This window comes from Felis catus, chromosome B1, assembly GCF_018350175.1.
Source record: "Felis catus isolate Fca126 chromosome B1, F.catus_Fca126_mat1.0, whole genome shotgun sequence".
NCBI lineage: Eukaryota > Metazoa > Chordata > Mammalia > Carnivora > Felidae > Felis > Felis catus.
In genome coordinates, this window is record NC_058371.1 from 198404858 (window position 1) to 198422314 (window position 17457).

The 17457-nt window shown below is 45.6% G+C and overlaps 1 protein-coding gene across 11 annotated transcripts in view; it reads left to right on the forward strand.

Moving 5' to 3' along the window:
• The window catches only part of SLC2A9 (solute carrier family 2 member 9), a 262356-nt gene that overhangs the window by 86395 nt on the left and 158504 nt on the right, over nucleotides 1-17457 (forward strand). For all 11 annotated transcript variants that reach the window (XM_003985513.6, XM_019829751.3, XM_019829752.3 and 8 more), the window contains one exon: nucleotides 12593-12738. In XM_003985513.6, the coding sequence (XP_003985562.1) occupies nucleotides 12593-12738 (146 nt within the window). The remainder of the gene's footprint in view (nucleotides 1-12592; nucleotides 12739-17457) is intronic.

Here is a 17457-nt window from a genome sequence, read left to right on the forward strand (position 1 = left end):
CGCCGTGCAGGCGCTTGTCAGGTCACTGCTTGTGGCACGTCTGTCGGGGTCCCCTCGGCCAGGCCGAGTCTCATGACCAGGTGCACAGTCCGTGTCAGAGGGACCTAAGCCCCCGAGGACGCAGACTCCAGGACTGTGAAGAGCAGCCTTCCGCTCGCTGTCTTAGCCTCTGAGTCTTCATCACGAGGCCCCGCTGATGGGCGCGTGAAAACGAACCGAGAGGCTGCGTGTGTGGCACTTCGTACGTTCCAGGCATCTCGTGCCTTCGCCCAGCGCTGAGAATGGTGACGGCATCGTTGCCCTTAGTGCTGCCATTGTTTTTATTCTCAGCGAATAAGGTGTAGATCCCAGATTTGGACCGAGGTGTCTGGTTTCACAGGCCCGATGAGAAAGGCCAGGTGAGGTGCAGCATGAGGGACCTTCCCCCGCGGAGGGCGTCTCTGGCAGGTTTAGATTTTATCCATCACCCTCTCCCAGTTGTCTTCCTCTCCAGCTATTCTGGGGGAGGCCACACTTACTACACATAGTTAGCTGCTCTCTGAATTTCCTTAACTAAGAAAAAGCCGGATTTGAAGAGCGATGCCATTTTTACAAGGCCACGTATTCAAGACACGTGTCTGTTAGACCCCTTTTCTGAGGAGCTTTTCAAAAAGAAGCAGAAGACAAAAAGTAAGAACAAGGAGGGGAGAAAAAATCAGACCCTCTGACTTCTGGAGAGTAGCCTGTTGGAGCTGGCCCACGATGTGGAAGCTTCAGGTCGTTTATGCTCACCAAGCCCTCTCAAAGCAGAGACGGGGACCTGCTTTTGAGCAGGCATTTGAGGTGAGGCAGTTGGTCAGGAAGAAAGGAAAATTGCTGGGCAGGAGATGAGTGGACTGTCTGGCTTGTAATACATAATTTATTTTTTTTTTAATTTTTTTTTCAACGTTTATTTTTGGGACAGAGAGAGACAGAGCATGAACGGGGGAGGGGCAGAGAGAGAGGGAGACACAGAATCGGAAACAGGCTCCAGGCTCTGAGCCATCAGCCCAGAGCCCGACGTGGAGCTCGAACTCCTGGACCGCGAGATCGTGACCTGGCTGAAGTCGGACGCTTAACCGACTGCGCCACCCAGGCGCCCCTGTAATACATAATTTAAAGCCGAGTGATGAGCCTAGAGGCTTTGCAGAGGCTGTGCTGCTCAAGCCGGGTTTGCGGGCAGTATTTGGAACCACAGCAGAAACCCACGATGCCTTCCTGAAGTGTCCTTTCTCTAAAAAGCTTGGCCAATAAACAAACAAACAAACAAACAAACAAACACATTTTTACATTGAAAATGTTTTGTGTTTGTGGAAGATTGTGTTGAACAGGTTCCTGCCAAGCCCTCCCAGTGCTGCCCACACTCCTAGGGGTGCAAGCCTGTGTCCCTGCATTAGGAGCTCTCTGATGCGCCCCCCTGCTGCATTAGGGGCTCTCTGGTGGACAAATATGAACAGTAGCATTTAGAGAAGCATATGACATAGAAAGAATATAAAATCAGGGTCAAGGAAGTGACTTTAAGTTCTGGTTCTACCATTGACTTGCCAGGTGACCTTGGGACCATCATTTCACCTCTCTGGACCCCACTAATGTCATCTAGAAAATAAGGAGGAGTGGACTCTGGTGGCTGAGGTTTCTACCAACTCTACAAAAACATCTGCTTTGGCTCCTTTTGTACTCACCTTAGACCTACTATCTTTTTTTTTTTTTTTTTAATTTTTTTTTTCAACGTTTATTTATTTTTGGGACAGAGAGAGACAGAGCATGAACGGGGGAGGGGCAGAGAGAGAGGGAGACACAGAATCGGAAACAGGCTCCAGGCTCTGAGCCATCAGCCCAGAGCCCGACGCGGGGCTCGAACTCCCGGACCGCGAGATCGTGACCTGGCTGAAGTCGGACGCTTAACCGACTGCGCCACCCAGGCACCCCAAGACCTACTATCTTGAATAGTCTCTTGAAACTTCTGGACCTCGCATGCCACATGGAGCTATATCGTTTACTCATTAAACAACATCAGACAATAGGAGATTGTGAAGTAAGAGCATATGTTATGATTTGAGTCCAATTTTAACATGACAGAGAGCATGTGAGGTGTTCTGAAGGATGGATTCTGGTCCCAGCCCTGCTACCTACCATCTGGGTGACCTCAGACAGACTTCTCTATCCCTCTATCCCTTTCCTCACATGTACAGTACAGATAACAGCATAGCTACCTGACGATGTTCAGGTACCATACAGGGGTGTGTGTGTGTGTCTGTGTGTGTTTCTGTGTGTGTGCATGTCTGTGTGTGTGTGCCTGTGTGAAAAGAAGAAGACAGAAAAATTAAAATACACAACTAAAATAGCATATAAATCAGGAAGGCAGTACATGAAATTGGAGTGTATTAAATTCTTTGCATTGTCTGGGAAATACTAAATGTACTACTTTATATTAGATTTCATTAAGACACAGATTCATGAAATGACCTCTAGAGCAATAATTTAAAGAAGAGAAAATAACATAATCAAATGACTTAAAAATACTTAATCCTAAAGAAGGCAAGAGAGGAGAGAAAACCGAATATAGGAGAGTGTCATATAGAACAGCAAATGGTAAGATGTTATATTTAAACACAAGAATAACACTAAATAGACTCAGTACTCCAATTAAAAGATAAAAATGGTGGGGCGCCTAGGTGGCTCAGTCGGTTGAGCATCCGACTTCGGCTCAGGTCATGATCTCGCAGTCTGTGAGTTCAAGCCCGGTGTCAGGCTCTGTGCTGACAGCTCAGAGCCTGGAGCCTGCTTCGGATTCTGTGTCTACCTTTCTCTCTGCCCCTCCGCTGCTCATGCTCTCTCTCTCTCTCTCTCTCTCTCTCTCTCTCTCCCAAAAATAAATAAACATTAAAAAAAATTTTTTTTAAAAGATAAAAATGGTTACACTGGATAAATCAAATACCTGTGTATATGCTGTTTGTATCTTAGATGTAAAGACATAGGAAGACTGAAAATAAAATAATAGAAAAAGCAATCCCAGGCAAACCCAAGCCCGTAAATATGGTTCGGCAGTACTGATAAGAGCCTAAGTAGATCTGAAGGCAACAAAGATTACTAAAGACAATGAGAGAGGTTTCATGATGATGAAGCATTCAGTTTGTCAGGAATATAATAATTCTAAATTTGATATGCACTTAATAAAAAGCATCAAAATGTATAAACTGTAAGTGAGGTAAGCTAAAAGTTAGCCAGACTGAAATGAGAAATACTGTCTCAGCCATTGATAAAACGAGTGGACAGAAACATCAGTAGTAGCTAGAATGTTTGAATGACACAGTTAACAAATATGAGCTAATCAACATATTAACATTAAACTTTAGAACTGTTAAATACACGTTTCTTTTTAGCTTTCATGGGCCATTTACAAAAATCAACCATATGATGAGCCATAAAGCAAGTCTCAACCCATTTAAAAGGATTAATATTAGACTATGTTCTCTGACCACAACAGAATTAAGTTAGAAGCTAATTACAAAAGTATAAGTAGAAAATCTTCACAGGTTTGGAAACTAAGATATAAGTGACATACACTCCAAGTAATGAACGTGTATTTCTGAGTAACCAGAGGGACAAAAAGAAATCACAATGGAAATTTTAAAATAGTTTGGATTAAATGATAATGAAAATACTACACAAGACATCTCAAAATTTGTGGACTATAGCTACAGCCATACTTCGAGTAAAATTTATAACCTCAAATGCAAAAGGCTAAAAATCAGTAATCTAAATTTCCATCTCAAGAAGTTGGAAAGGGAATTTTCATCGGAGTGCATCAGCAAGATCAAAGTGAGTTCTATAAAAGATTAATAACATTGCCAAACCCTTGTGAGACTATTTATAAAAAGAGAAGGAATTAATAACTAATATTAGGGTTTAAATGGCCAGCTCCTGAAGCATTAGAGAGATAAGAATATATTGCGATGTGATATATTTGAAAACTTAAAGTGTACAAATGCCTAGAAAGAGAAATCTTAACCAATAGTGATGTAAGAAGAATTAGAGTATCTGAATAGTCCTCTTCTATTAAATAAGTTGAACATATAATTAAAAACCTCCCAACAAAGGTGATTCAAAGCTTCATTAAGAGAGAACAATACCAATTCTGTATAAACATTTCCAGGGGGGATATTTCCCAGCTCATTTGATGAGTGTATCCTGGATAGCATATCCTTATAAGAACTCTACAGGGAAAAAATGACAGGCCAGTATCATTAAGGAACATAGATATAAAAATCCTAAGCAAAGACTTAGCGAACAATTTCAATGATAAACAACATAAAACATAAAAAGATAATAGGTCAAGACCTAGCTGAGTTACGCCAGCAGTGGAAGATTGGATTAACATTTGAGAGTCAGTCAGGGTGATTCATCATATTTACAGAATACATTTGAAGACAAAATTATATGATGATTTTGACATATGTAGAAAAAACAGTTGATAATGTTCAGTATCCACTTACGGTAAAAAAAAAAAAAAATGTAAAAACAACTCTAACCAACAAGGAATAGAAGAAAATTTCCTTATACTAATGAAGGCTGTCTACCCAGACCTATAGCAGTCATCATACTCAGTACTAAGATGTTGATAGGTTTTTCTCTGAGCTCAGGAACAACACAAAATACATGCTGTCACCACTCTGAGTCAACGTAGTACGAGAGGTCCTAGCTAATGCAACGAGGCAAATAAATTTTTTTTTAACACAAGGTATAAAGATTGGAAAAGATGAACTAAAACTGTCATCTGTCACCGATGTTATGAATGCATAAAACATCTAAATCTATAAATAAACTTTAGAATGAGTGAGTGGATTTGGCTACCAGGGTCTCTGGATAAAAAGTCATCATACTTGTGTACTTGTAACACTAAATGCAATTTTATTTCTATACATAAGGTCAATACACTAAAAGCAATTGTATTCTTATGTAGAAAGTGAAATTTATAAACTATACCATTTAAAAGGCTGTAAAAACCGTCAAATACCCACGAATAAGTCTAGTGGGAAATGTGCAATTTCTAATCTCCTTATTATCTACACAAAAATCTATAAAATATTATGGAAAGAAATTAGACACATACATGGGGGGTATTCCATATTCACAAGTTGGAAGACAACATTATAATGATGTTCCCTCTATACTGATCTATAGATTCGATACAAACCCAAGCAAATCCAAGCAGGTTTTGTAAAATGGAAATTTCAGACTGCTTCTAAAATGTACACGGGAATACAAAGTGCTGAGAATTCACAAGATTATCTTCCAGAAAAAGAAAAATGGGAGAACTTAATCTGTGGGGCATCAACAGTTAGAAAGTTACAGTGGTTCAGACAGTGCAGATTGGTGCAAAGAGAGAGAAATACATCAGTGGACTAGAAATGAGACTTCTGAAGCTGAGCCGTACATATATGGACACTTACCTGTGGTGAAGGTGTACTGGAGAGCTGAAGGGAAGAGCGTCTTTTCAATAAATGATGTTGGGTCAGTTGGGGTCACCAGTGGTTGGGAATTGCAGCCCCTGGCAGGCTGGTACTCAGCTGTGATTGTGCTGTATGGGAACAGGACCCAGTGGTAGTCTGATGGGGACTGCAGACTCCAAGAAGGGAGCAGATGTTAATATGCACCTGTGTTTTTATGCTTGGAATATTTTATGTGAAATTTATTTTAAATGGAATGTTTCTATGTATTGCATCTTTCCGGAAACATGAGTTCCTGGGGTGACCAGGAAGGAAAGTAATAATCCCAGCAACCGTGAAAGAACCCCTTTTTGCTTACGTCTATGGTCAGGAAATTTCTACAGGTATAACTTCAGTTATTATTGGTACATCGTAGCTGTTTTTGCAAAACAGAGGCTTATTGTTCAAGAGTTGTTATCTGTATTTTTCTGCTGCTGCTTCTCTCTGGGGAGTTGTCTTAGGGATAAAGTGCAGATTGTGCCATCCAAGGTGGCAAATACTGCATTTGTATTGACACCTGACATTTTAATGCCATTACAAATGAAACCTGAACACTCCTTGACTTCATACGCACAATCAATCCCACGTAGATTATAGCTTTAAAGATGAGAGGTAAAACCATAAATATCCGAGAAGGTAACATACCATGTAATATTTTCATCATCTTAGGACACGGAAAGATCTCTTAAACAGGACAGAACAGCACTGGTTTAAAGTAAAAGAATTGATAAATTGAACTACATTAAAATTAAAGACTTCTTTCTATTCATACAAAAAAATCACCATTAATGAAGGGACAAACCACAGAGAGCAGGAAAATATTCACAATAAATGAAATTGACAAAGGGCTCATACACAGAATACATTAAGAACTCTTACAAATCAATAATAAAAAGACAGAACATCTCTTACAAAAATGGCTAAGAGACAAAATAGGCATTTTCACAAGTTACATTAGTATTCCTCAAAAAGTTAAAAACAGAACTAATCTATGACCCAGTAATCACACTACTTAACCCCCAAAACTACAAAAACCCTAATTCAAAGGGATACGTGCACCCCATGTTTACAGCAGCATTGTTTACAATGGCCAAACTATGGAAGCAGCCCAAAGTGTCTGTCGATAGATGATGGGATAAAAAAGATGTGAGATGTCATGGAATATTACTCAGCCGTCAAAAAGAATGAAGTCTTGTCATTTGCAACAATGTGGATGGAGCTAGAGAGTACTATTCTAAGTGAGATAAGTCAGAGAAAGACAAATACCGTATGTGGAATTCACTCATATGTGGAATTTGAGAAACAGTAAACAAGCAAAAGAAAAGAGAGAGACAAAGCAAGAAACAGACTCTTACCTACATAGAGAACAAACTGATGTCACCAGAGGGGAGGGGGTGGGGGATGGGTGAAATAGGTGATGAGGACTAAGGAGGGCACTTGTGATGAGCACTGGGCGATGTGTGGAAGTGTCGAATCACTAGATTGTACATCTGAAACCCATAGAACACTGTGTGTTAACTACACTGGAAATTAAAATAAATACAACAAATCTCACTTGTAATTAAGGAAATGCACATTAAAACCACAATTGCTAAAAATTAAAAAGACCAGTAATGCCAAATATTGGCAAAAATGTGGAGCAAAGTATTTCATACGTCTCTTATAAAGGTGTAAGTTGCTGTGATGATTTGGGGAAACTGGATTTATCTACCAAAACTGAACATACATATCTTATGGTTGCTGTGTATATATATTTCCATACATGTGCATCTACACGCTTGTGTAAGCATGTTTATGGGGCACTGTTAGTGTTAATCTCAAACTGGAGAGCGCTGAAGTGTCCATCAATGGGAAGGTGGATGAATTGTGATACTCTCACACGTTGGAATATGACACAGCAATAAAACGAACAGATTATAGCTGTGTGCTACAGCACGGATGCATTTCACGTTCGTGAGAAACACAAAAGAGATGAAATACCCGAGAAATACATCCCCTGTGATTCTGTGTACACTCATCTTTGGTGACAGCATCAGGCTGGTGGTGACCTTGGGGGAAAAGGGAGAGGATGGTGGTCCCGAGGAAGCACAGGGTGCGGCTTCCGGGGGGCTGGTATTGTAGGTTGATTCTTGTGTGTGTGTGTGTGTGTGTGTGTGTGTGTGTGTGTGTGTGTAGGTTGATTCTTGACCTGGGTGGGAGTTGCACAGGCGTGCACATTTTGTGATGATTCATCAGACTACATGTGTATTATCTGCGTGATTTAAAAATATATGTCATAATTTGGGGCGCCTGGGTGGCTCAGTTGGTTGAGGGTCCGACTTCGGCTCGGGTCATGATCTTGCGGTTTGTGAGTTCAAGCCCCACATCGGGCTCTGGGCTGACAGCTTGGAGCCCGGAGCCTGCTTCGAGTTCTGTGTCTCCCTCTCTCTCTCTGCCCCTCCCCACCCCTGCTCACACTCTGCTTTCTCTCTCTCTCAAAAATAAATAAACATTGAAAAAACTTTTTGAAAAGTATATGTCATAATTTGATTTTCAAAAGTCAAGACTTACTACATTCAGTAAATACTTTGGACTGGACTCAAATTTTTCTTTACCCCAGTAGGAAAATGTACATTTCCAGGTGTCCCTAGAGTATTTCTTTCAGCATCTCTGATTTCCCTAGAAAATGTTTTCTGAGGTCCCTTCTGCTTTTTGAGGGCTAAGAGCTGACAATCCAATTGGACTCTGAGAGGAATCGGAGAGCTAAGCTCGCCTGTGTGAGGGCGTGTGCCCTGACTGCTCCATGCACACCATTAGACCGTGCACCCTGAGGAAGGGGAAGGCCTTCTGGAAGGTGTAGCAGGCTCGGTACATTAGGACTGTTGTGATGTTTTAGATACGAGGCATGCTGCCCTCTGCTCACTTCTCGGAGTCTCTGCTCACTGTCTGACTGCCCACCGGGGGGCCTGCTCCCATAGACCACAGTTGTAACTAGGGACCAGCCTGCCAGGGTCCGCGACTCCAGATTGCTGGTATCTGCTGACCCCGGCCTTTCTGAGCCGGGATTAAACAAGTAACAGTAGAGCAGTAGTGGGCGGGAACCCATTCAGTACGTGGTTTGTTTCTTTTTTATTTATTTATTTTGAGAGAGAGAGTAGGGGAGGGGCAGAGAGAGAGAGAGAGACTGAGAGAGAGGCAGAGAGAGAGGCAGAGACAGAGAATCCCAAGCAGGCTCTGCACCATCAGCGCAGAGCCCGACGCGGGGTTTGAACCTACATACCGCAAGATCGTGACCTGAGCCGAAATCAGGAGTCTGACCTTAACCCACCAAGCCACCCAGGCCCCCATAATACACGTTAATCAAGCCCCTGTCTGTCCCAGGGCTGGCGCTGCAGGTGCCGTGCTCTCAGGGAGCTTCACTGTGGCTGCGGGTGAGGAAACAGACGGTCGAGTAAATACCAAACAAGAAACATGCAGAAAGCACTAAGCATTCAGGGGAGCCAGGACTGGATGCAGAGACAAAGAGCTGGGGAAGGGGCCAGTTCCAGCAGGTGGCCAGGGAAGGCCTCAGTGAGGAGGTGTGCTAGTCTCCCAGGGGCAGGCCTCAAACAATAGAGATCATGCTATCAGAGTTCAGAGGCCAGAAGCCCAACATCAAGGTGCGGGCAGGCTTTGTTCCTTCTCGAGGCTCTGAGGGTGAATCTCTTCTGTGCTCTGCACCCCTTGGCCTTCCCTGACTGGCGTCTCTCTTGTCCCTGTCCCCATCTTCACATAGCCTCCTTCTCAGTATCTTCACATGACCTCTTATAAGGATGCCAGTCATTGAATTTAGGACCTACCCTTATCCGGTATGACCTCCTCTTAACTTGAGTACATCTGCAAACAACTTCCAAATGAGGTCACTTTGCTGGGGGCTTGGTAAGACAGGAAGCACAGGCGGGGGTCAGCTTATGGGGCTGTGACAACCAAGGTTCCAGATAAACAGAGCAGCAAAGGACAATATCCTACAGTCAGTATGCTCCTAGGGTTCAGCGAACCCCAAGGCTGGGGGCCCCTGGGGAGGAAGAGTGGCAAGAGATGGGGGTCATGGGTCGAGAGAGGCCACTCAGGGGTGTGGGATGCCTGGTGCAGCACTACGGGCCTCGGATGACCTACCCCCTGGTTTGCCTGGGTCGCAGGACTTCCAGTGCTAAAACCGGGACAGTCCCCAGCCAACTGGCATGTGGTGGCTTTCATGTAGACTGCCTCCTCATTCGGCCCCCGTTTAGCCACCAGCATCGCATTTTGCCATGTCATTTCACAGCTGGGAGAGGAGAACGGCCACCACTTATAGACAGCTTACTGTTTGCAGGCATCTGCAAAGCATTTCACATACATCTCACCTGTGCACAGCACCTGTGTGAAGGGGGTATAATTACTGTCCCAGATGTGGCTCCGTGCCCTTCACCGCCACCTCGCCGCCTCTTTCCCACCAGCTTTATCATTTCCTCATTCATTTTTTGAGAGGTGATTAGCCCCAGCGGGGAGGAGGAGGAGCATCGGGGAAAGGAAACTGACAGTTTGTTTTTTTTTTTAATTTTTTTCAACGTTTTTATTTATTTTTGGGACAGAGAGAGACAGAGCATGAACGGGGGAGGGGCAGAGAGAGAGGGAGACACAGAATCAGAAACAGGCTCCAGGCTCTGAGCCATCAGCCCAGAGCCCGACGCGGGGCTCGAACTCGCGGACCGTGAGATCGACCTGGCTGAAGTCCAACGCTTAACCGACTGCGCCACCCAGGCGCCCCAAGAAACTGACAGTTTTTTAAGTGCCTGTCAAGTGACCACACGTGAGGCAGAAGCCTTATGTGTGATAATTTCATTGCCACTGCAACAGAAATAGACAGCAATTATTACCCTAATTTTATAGATCAGGAAGCCGAGGCTAGGAGAAGCTAATTGACTTGATCAAGGTCACCTGGCGAGGAAGCCGGGGCTCTGGGACTTGAGTCCTTGCACGTGTCTCCCCCTGTGGTGCTCCCCACCCCAGGCAGCAAGGTGCCAAGCTGGTCCCCGGCCAGCCAGTGCTTCCACGAGGCCAGCTGTTTTCAGCGTGTGTATTTTGGATAAAAATTCAAACAGCATCTGGCTTATGTTGTGACTTTGCAGATAATTCCCATCTCTTTGTACCTTAAGCGTGTTTGCCTTTCTGGTGAGGCAGGAAAAGTTGTTCTGGGCTGCGATGCAGTGAAAGAGATCCTCGGCTTATAAATTGGGCCACATAGTCCCTCTCCTAATTTTCTTTTTTTAAAGGAAGGGCCTCTCTGACGGCTGGCGACTGGGGCGAATTCAGCTTAACTTGAAGCACGTTGATTGGTACCTAGAGTGTTTCGGGAGGTGTGAGAGGCATGGGGAGGCCAGGGAAGGAAAGAAATGTTTGATGCCCCCACAGTCTGGTGAAGAGTCAGGCAATAAGAATGAGTGCTGTCGGCACTGATTTGTAGAGCACTGCACAGTGAGCAGACGCGAACTCTCCCAGCCGCTCTGTGCAGTTAGGCTCAGTTCTTAGCCCATCTGCAGAGAGGGAAGCCGAGGCCTAGAGATGCTAACTCCCCCAGCCAAGGCCTCATGGCCTGTAAGTTACAGGGATTCTCCCTGGGAAGCAGTGTGGCTCTGGGTGTGCCATCTGTGCTCCAGACGAGCCGTGAGTCAGCCTGCGATAAGGTCTATAGACCTTTGTGGGCCTGTAAAGGGATTTGAGAATAGCCTTGCCCAGGTACAGGTGGAAAACTGGGCTTCTTGAAACTGACAAGCACTATAAAATGTTGTAAAATGGGTATAATAGTATCTACCCTACCTGAGTCCCGTGACTTACATAAAGAGACACGGTCAGCTAGTGGGAGAAGCTCAAGTTCTAGAATTGGAGACCCGACCTGTTGGGCAAAATAATCTCTTCGGGCCATCCCTTGGTGATTTGGGAAAGTTACTCCATTTGTGCCTCAGTTTCCTCATATTTAGAATAAGGATAACGGTAGTACATTTACTTCAGTGGGTTACTATGAAAATATGTAATTTAATAAACGTAGAGATAAGAAGGATCCCGCCACTTGGTAAGCACTAGGTGTGTTGGCTGCTAAACACCACCTGTACCGTCTGCTACCACTACCTCCGCTCTCATTGCCACTCTCGCCACCACTGTCACCACCCCCTCCAATAGCATTATCATCACCACCACCACCTCTACCATCATTACCACCATGAACACCACCTCTTCCACCACCGCCATCACCTTCTCCACCATCACCACCTCTTCCACCACTACCGCCATCACCATCACCACCACCACTGCCTCTTCCACTACTACCACCGTCACCATCATCACCACCACCATCACCGCTACCACCTCCATCACCACCACCATCACCATCATCATCACCATCTCCACCACCACCACCACCGCCGCCATTGTCACCATCTCCACCACCGCCATCATCACCACCATCATCATCATCATCACTACCACCACCTTCACTATCACCACGACCACCACCACCACCATCATCGTCATCACCACCACCACCTTCACTATCACCACCACCGCCATCATCACCACCTCTCCCATCATTACCACCTCGCCACCATCACTACCTTCTCCACCACCTCTTCCACCACCACCACCACCATGACCACTACCACCTCCATCACCACCATCGCCACTGCCATCACCATCTCCACCGCTGCCATCATCACCACCATCATCATCACTACCACCACCTTCACTATCACCACGACCACCATCACCACCACCACCACCCCATCATCATCATCACCACCACCACCACCACCACCACCTTCACCGTCACCACCATCACCACCACCTTCATCGTCTGTTTTCCCTTCTATGAAATCTCCCAGCCATGCTTTCTGGATTAAACGATACAGGCCATGTCAAAGCATCAGCGATTGGTGCAGAAAGCTTGGGGTAGTGTTGTGGCTGCAGCACTGCAGGGGCTTGGCAGAGGGGGGGCCCTGACCCATCTCCCTCGAGGGAGACAGCCCTCTCGCTGACCAGGGTGCTCCTCCCGCAGAGAAGACAGACCTCTCACAGCTGCCGTTGTTCCTTCACAGGCATCGCCCTCAGCGCGCTCCCCATGTACCTGAACGAGATCTCGCCCAAGGAGATCCGTGGCTCTCTGGGGCAGGTGACCGCCATCTTCATCTGCGTTGGCGTGTTCGTGGGGCAGCTGCTGGGCCTGCCTGAGCTGCTGGGAAAGGTAAGTGCGGCTCACCGGCCAACCGTGTCTGTTGTCATTTGATGCCACCCTCTCAGCTCCGCACGTCCCTTCCGGGACCAGGGGTGGTTGGAGGTGAGCCCTTCCTCCAAAGGCTTGTCCGTGGCGTCCCTGAGCACGCAGGCCTCTCACTCACCACTGGAGGACAGTTATCGAGTTCCTTCGACTGCGTTTGATTTTTTGTTTTTTTCCAGAACATAAAGAATACATAACAAATGCAAACCTTAACAGAATGTTCAGATCCACCCACCCAATAACTGTTGTCAGCAGCTAATTTGTATTCATTTAGGCGTTTTTCTTTGCTTCTACAAACTCATATAAACATATAGTTGTTGTTGTTTTTGTTTTAATGGAACCATGCCACACGCATTGTTCTGCAACTTGGCTGTTTTCACTTACTGTATTTGGGGCATCTTTCCAAGATGTTTTGCTCTGCTCTACCTCACTCTGTCTTTCCTACATAAACATGTTAGTTGCAGTCTTCTGTTTTGGGAAGCAGGAGGGCCTGACTTTGAATCCCAGTTCAACAGCTGGCTTGCCTTCTGGCCTTGGCAGGAAGGAAAGCCTCTCCCGGGGTGGGGGGGGTGGTGTGATAAGGGAGGGGAGGACCTACAGAGACCAGAGAGAGGCCTGGAGGCTGTGGCTCTCTCCGGGTAGAGGGGAAGGGGATGACCTGCTGTCGGAGCGTCCCGCCGGGATGAGGAGGGAGAGCGTGGCCTCCCCGCAGACAGCGGAAGGTTTGGGGGTGGGTTGGAAGGAGTTGAATCTTGGGGTGATGGGGGTGGTGCCTGCCGCCTGCCACGGTCTGGCGCTTGAGCGGAGCACAGCTGACCAGCCCCGTGAGTGGCGCCCCTGCTCCAGCGATGGGAGTGCTGGTGACAATGTGCACGTCTCGTGCGCTCGTTGTTTGTGCCCTCCCGAGCCTCATGGCTGCTCTGTGGGCGGCTCCCCTCTGCAGCTGTGGACGTGGAAGCAGAGAGAGGTGAGGTCAGACCTGACTCGTGGCTGAAACCGGAACCTGGGTCTGTCTGCTTCCAGACCCATGTGTGGGGCGTGTCTCACACAGCTAAGAAGGGACACGCTGGGTCCTCTGGGAGCGGGAGCAAGATCCCGACACTGATTCTCACGTGTGCGTTTGTTCCATGCATCAAGCACTTCTCTGACACCAGCCGGGTGTCCTGTGAATCCACGCAATTCTGACACCATCTACCTGGACGCAGTGTCAGACCCCACAGGGTCAGGGCTCAGTCCCACGAGGCTGTCCCCGCTTCAGAGGCCAGTTGCAAGTCTAGGTTGTCCCCTGTGCTTCCAACCGACTGGCCATAAATCAGTGGTGCCTACGACCTTCTCCTTGAGTTGGGTTAATTTGCTAGAACAGCTCACAGAACACAGGGACCCATCGACCCACGAGATGACGGGTTTCTCACAAAAGGGTAGAACTCAGGGCGCCTGGGTGGCGCAGTCGGTTAAGCGTCCGACTTCAGCCAGGTCACGATCTCGCGGTCCGGGAGTTCGAGCCCCGCGTCGGGCTCTGGGCTGATGGCTCAGAGCCTGGAGCCTGTTTCCGATTCTGTGTCTCCCTCTCTCTCTGCCCCTCCCCCGTTCATGCTCTGTCTCTCTCTGTCCCAAAAATAAATAAACGTTGAAAAAAAAAAATTAAAAAAAAAAATAAAACAAAAGGGTAGAACTCAGAACAGCCAGAGAAAGGAGACACGCAGGGGAAGACAGAGGGAGGGGCATGGAGTTTCCCTGCCCCCTCTGGGACGTCACTCTCCCAGAATCTGTGTGTTCACCCACCTGAAGCTCTTGGAACCCCATCCTTTGGGGGGTTTGTGGAAGCTTCCTTACAAAGGAATGATTGATTAAATCATTGGCCGTTGGCGACTGAACTCAGTCTCTGTCCTGTCCCCTCCCTGGAAGTTCCGGGTCATTTGGTTTTCTCCACGGATACCCAGCCCCCATCCTCAGGTGCCTTCCAAAGTCACTTCGTTAACATAAATGCGTGTGTGGCTTAAAGAGCTTTGTTATGATTATTGAGATACCTTTATTACTGTCATCTCTTAGGAAATCCCAAGGGTTTTGGGAGCTCTGTGCTAGAAGTGGGCAGGAGACCAAATATATGTTTCTTTTTTTAAATCACAATAAGACAGTAAGAGCTTAGGTTGGGAGAATACGAGCCCCTTTATGCCTTACCCTTAATAAGCCAAGGGCCAGCCCCTGCCTCATTCAGGGAAGGTTTTATAAGCTGAGGATTATGGTAAGATTATGGGAGCTGGATGGCATTTATCCCTTAAAGATGTTTTTGAGGGCACCTGTGTGGCTCAGTTGGTTAAGCATCTGACTTCAGCTCAGGTCATGAGCTCGCAGTTCACGAGTCTGAGCCCTGCGTCAGGCTCTGTGCTGACAGCTCAGAGCCTGGAGCCTGCTTCGGATTCTGTGTTTTCCTCTCTCTCTGCCTGTCCCCTGCTCGTGCTCTGTCTCTCTCTCTCAAAAATAAATAAAAACATTAAGAAAATGTTTTTGAATGTTGCTAACACTTTTTATTGTGGTAAAATATACATAAGGTTGAACATTTGCAGCATTTTGACGTCTACATTTCCATAGCATCGTACATGACTTTTTATACTTCACCTGATGGAGGTCACTTCCGAAGTATCTACTTCCGATCTTTTATTATCAACCCTTTGGGGTTATTATGGCCGTGATTTTTTTTCTCTTTTGCAAAAACAGAAATAACGCACACTTAATATTTGTGGTTGCCACACGCATGGTGATTTCTAGAATTAGTGCAAGCAGGTGGGAAACAATCTCCTTACCAAAGTGAGATCCCACATTAGAGAGGCTCTTTTGCTTTTTGTTTTCAAAATATTTTAAAATTCTGAAAGTCAACGTTATGTGTGTGGCAAAAATAAAAACATTATAACTATCACAGCCTCTGTTCTTTACCTGTAAAAATGTATTTATTTATTTTTTAATGTTTATTTATTTTTGAGACAGAGAGAGACAGAACATGAGTGAGGGAGGGGCAGAGAGAGAGGGAGACACAGGCAGCAGGCCCCAGGCTCTGAGCTGTCAGCACAGAGCCCGACACGGGGCTTGAACTCGTGAGCCATGAGATCATGACCTGAGCCAAAGTCAGACACTCAACCGACTGAGCCACCCAGGTGCCCCATAAAAACATATTTTAAAGTCAACAGAGAGACCTGTTGTCCTCCCAGAGTGAAAAAGTAAATAAGCATCTGCTTCAGTAGAGGCTAAGTTTTTCTCTTTCAGGGGGAATTCCAATTCCTCATTGGACTCCTCTCTTGTAAATCAGTGTCCGGTCCTTTCTGCCACCAGGCTGGGGTCCTGTCTCAGCTCAGGTTGCTGTCAAATACCAGAGGCTGGGCGGCTTGAGAGCAAGAGAACTCTTCTGCATGTCGCTGTCCAGTTCTCCCAGCACCATTTGCTAAAGAGACTGTCTTCTTTCCATTGGATGCTCTTTCCTGCTTTGTCAAAAATTAGTGGGCCGTGCGTTTGTGGGTCCAATTCTGGGTTCTCTATTCCATTCCATTGGTCTACGTGTCTGTTTTTGTGCCAATACCATGCTGTCTTGATGATTACAGCTCTGTAGTACAGGCTAAAGTCTGGGATTGTGATGCCTCCCGCTTTGGTTTTTTTCTTCAATATTATTTTGGCTATTTGGGGTCTTTTGTGGTTCCATAAAAATTTTAGGATTGTTTGTTCTAGCTTTGAGAAGAATGGTGGTGCAATTTTGATTGGGTTTGCATTGAATGTGTAGATTGCTTTGGGTGGTATTGACATTTTAACAATATTTATTCTTCCAATCCATGAGCATGGAATGTTTTTCCATTTCTTTGTGTCTTCTTCAATTTCCTTCATAAGCTTTCTACAGTTTTCAGTGTACAGATCTTTTACATCTTTGGTTAGGTTTATTCCTAGGTATTCTATGGTTCTTGGTGCAACTGTAAATGGGATCAGTTTCTTTATTTGTCTTTCTGTTGCTTCATTATTGGTGTATAAGAATGCAGCTGATTTCTGTGCATTGATTTTGTACCCTGCGACTTTGCTGAATTCATGTATCAGTTCTAGGAGTCTTTTGGTGGAATCTTTCAGGTTTTCCAAGTAGAGTATCATGTTGTCTGTGAAAAGTGAAAGTTTGATTTCTTTGCCAGTTTGGATGCCTTTTATTTCATTTTGTTGTCTGATTGCTGATGCTAGGACTTCCAACACTGTTAACTAGACCACTTTCTTAAACTGTACACAAAAATAAACTCAAAATGTATGAAAGACATAAATGTGAGACAGAAAACCATCAAAAACCTAGAGGAGAAAGCAGGCAACAACCTCTTTGACCTCAGCCGCAGCAATTTCTTACTCGACACATCCCCAAAGGCAAGGCAATTAAAAGCAAAAATGAACTATTGGGACCTCATGAAGATAAAAAGCTTCCGCACTGCAAAGGACGCAATCAGTAAAACTAAAAGGCAACCAATGGAATGGGAGAAGATATTTGCAAATGACATATCGGACAAAGGGCTAGTATTCAAAATCTATAAAGAACTTACCAAACTCCATACCGGAAAAACAATCCAGTGAAGAAATGGGCAGAAAACATGAATAGACACTTCTCTAAAGAAGACATCCAGATGGCCAACAGACACATGAGAAAATGCTCAACGTCACTCATCATCAGGTAAA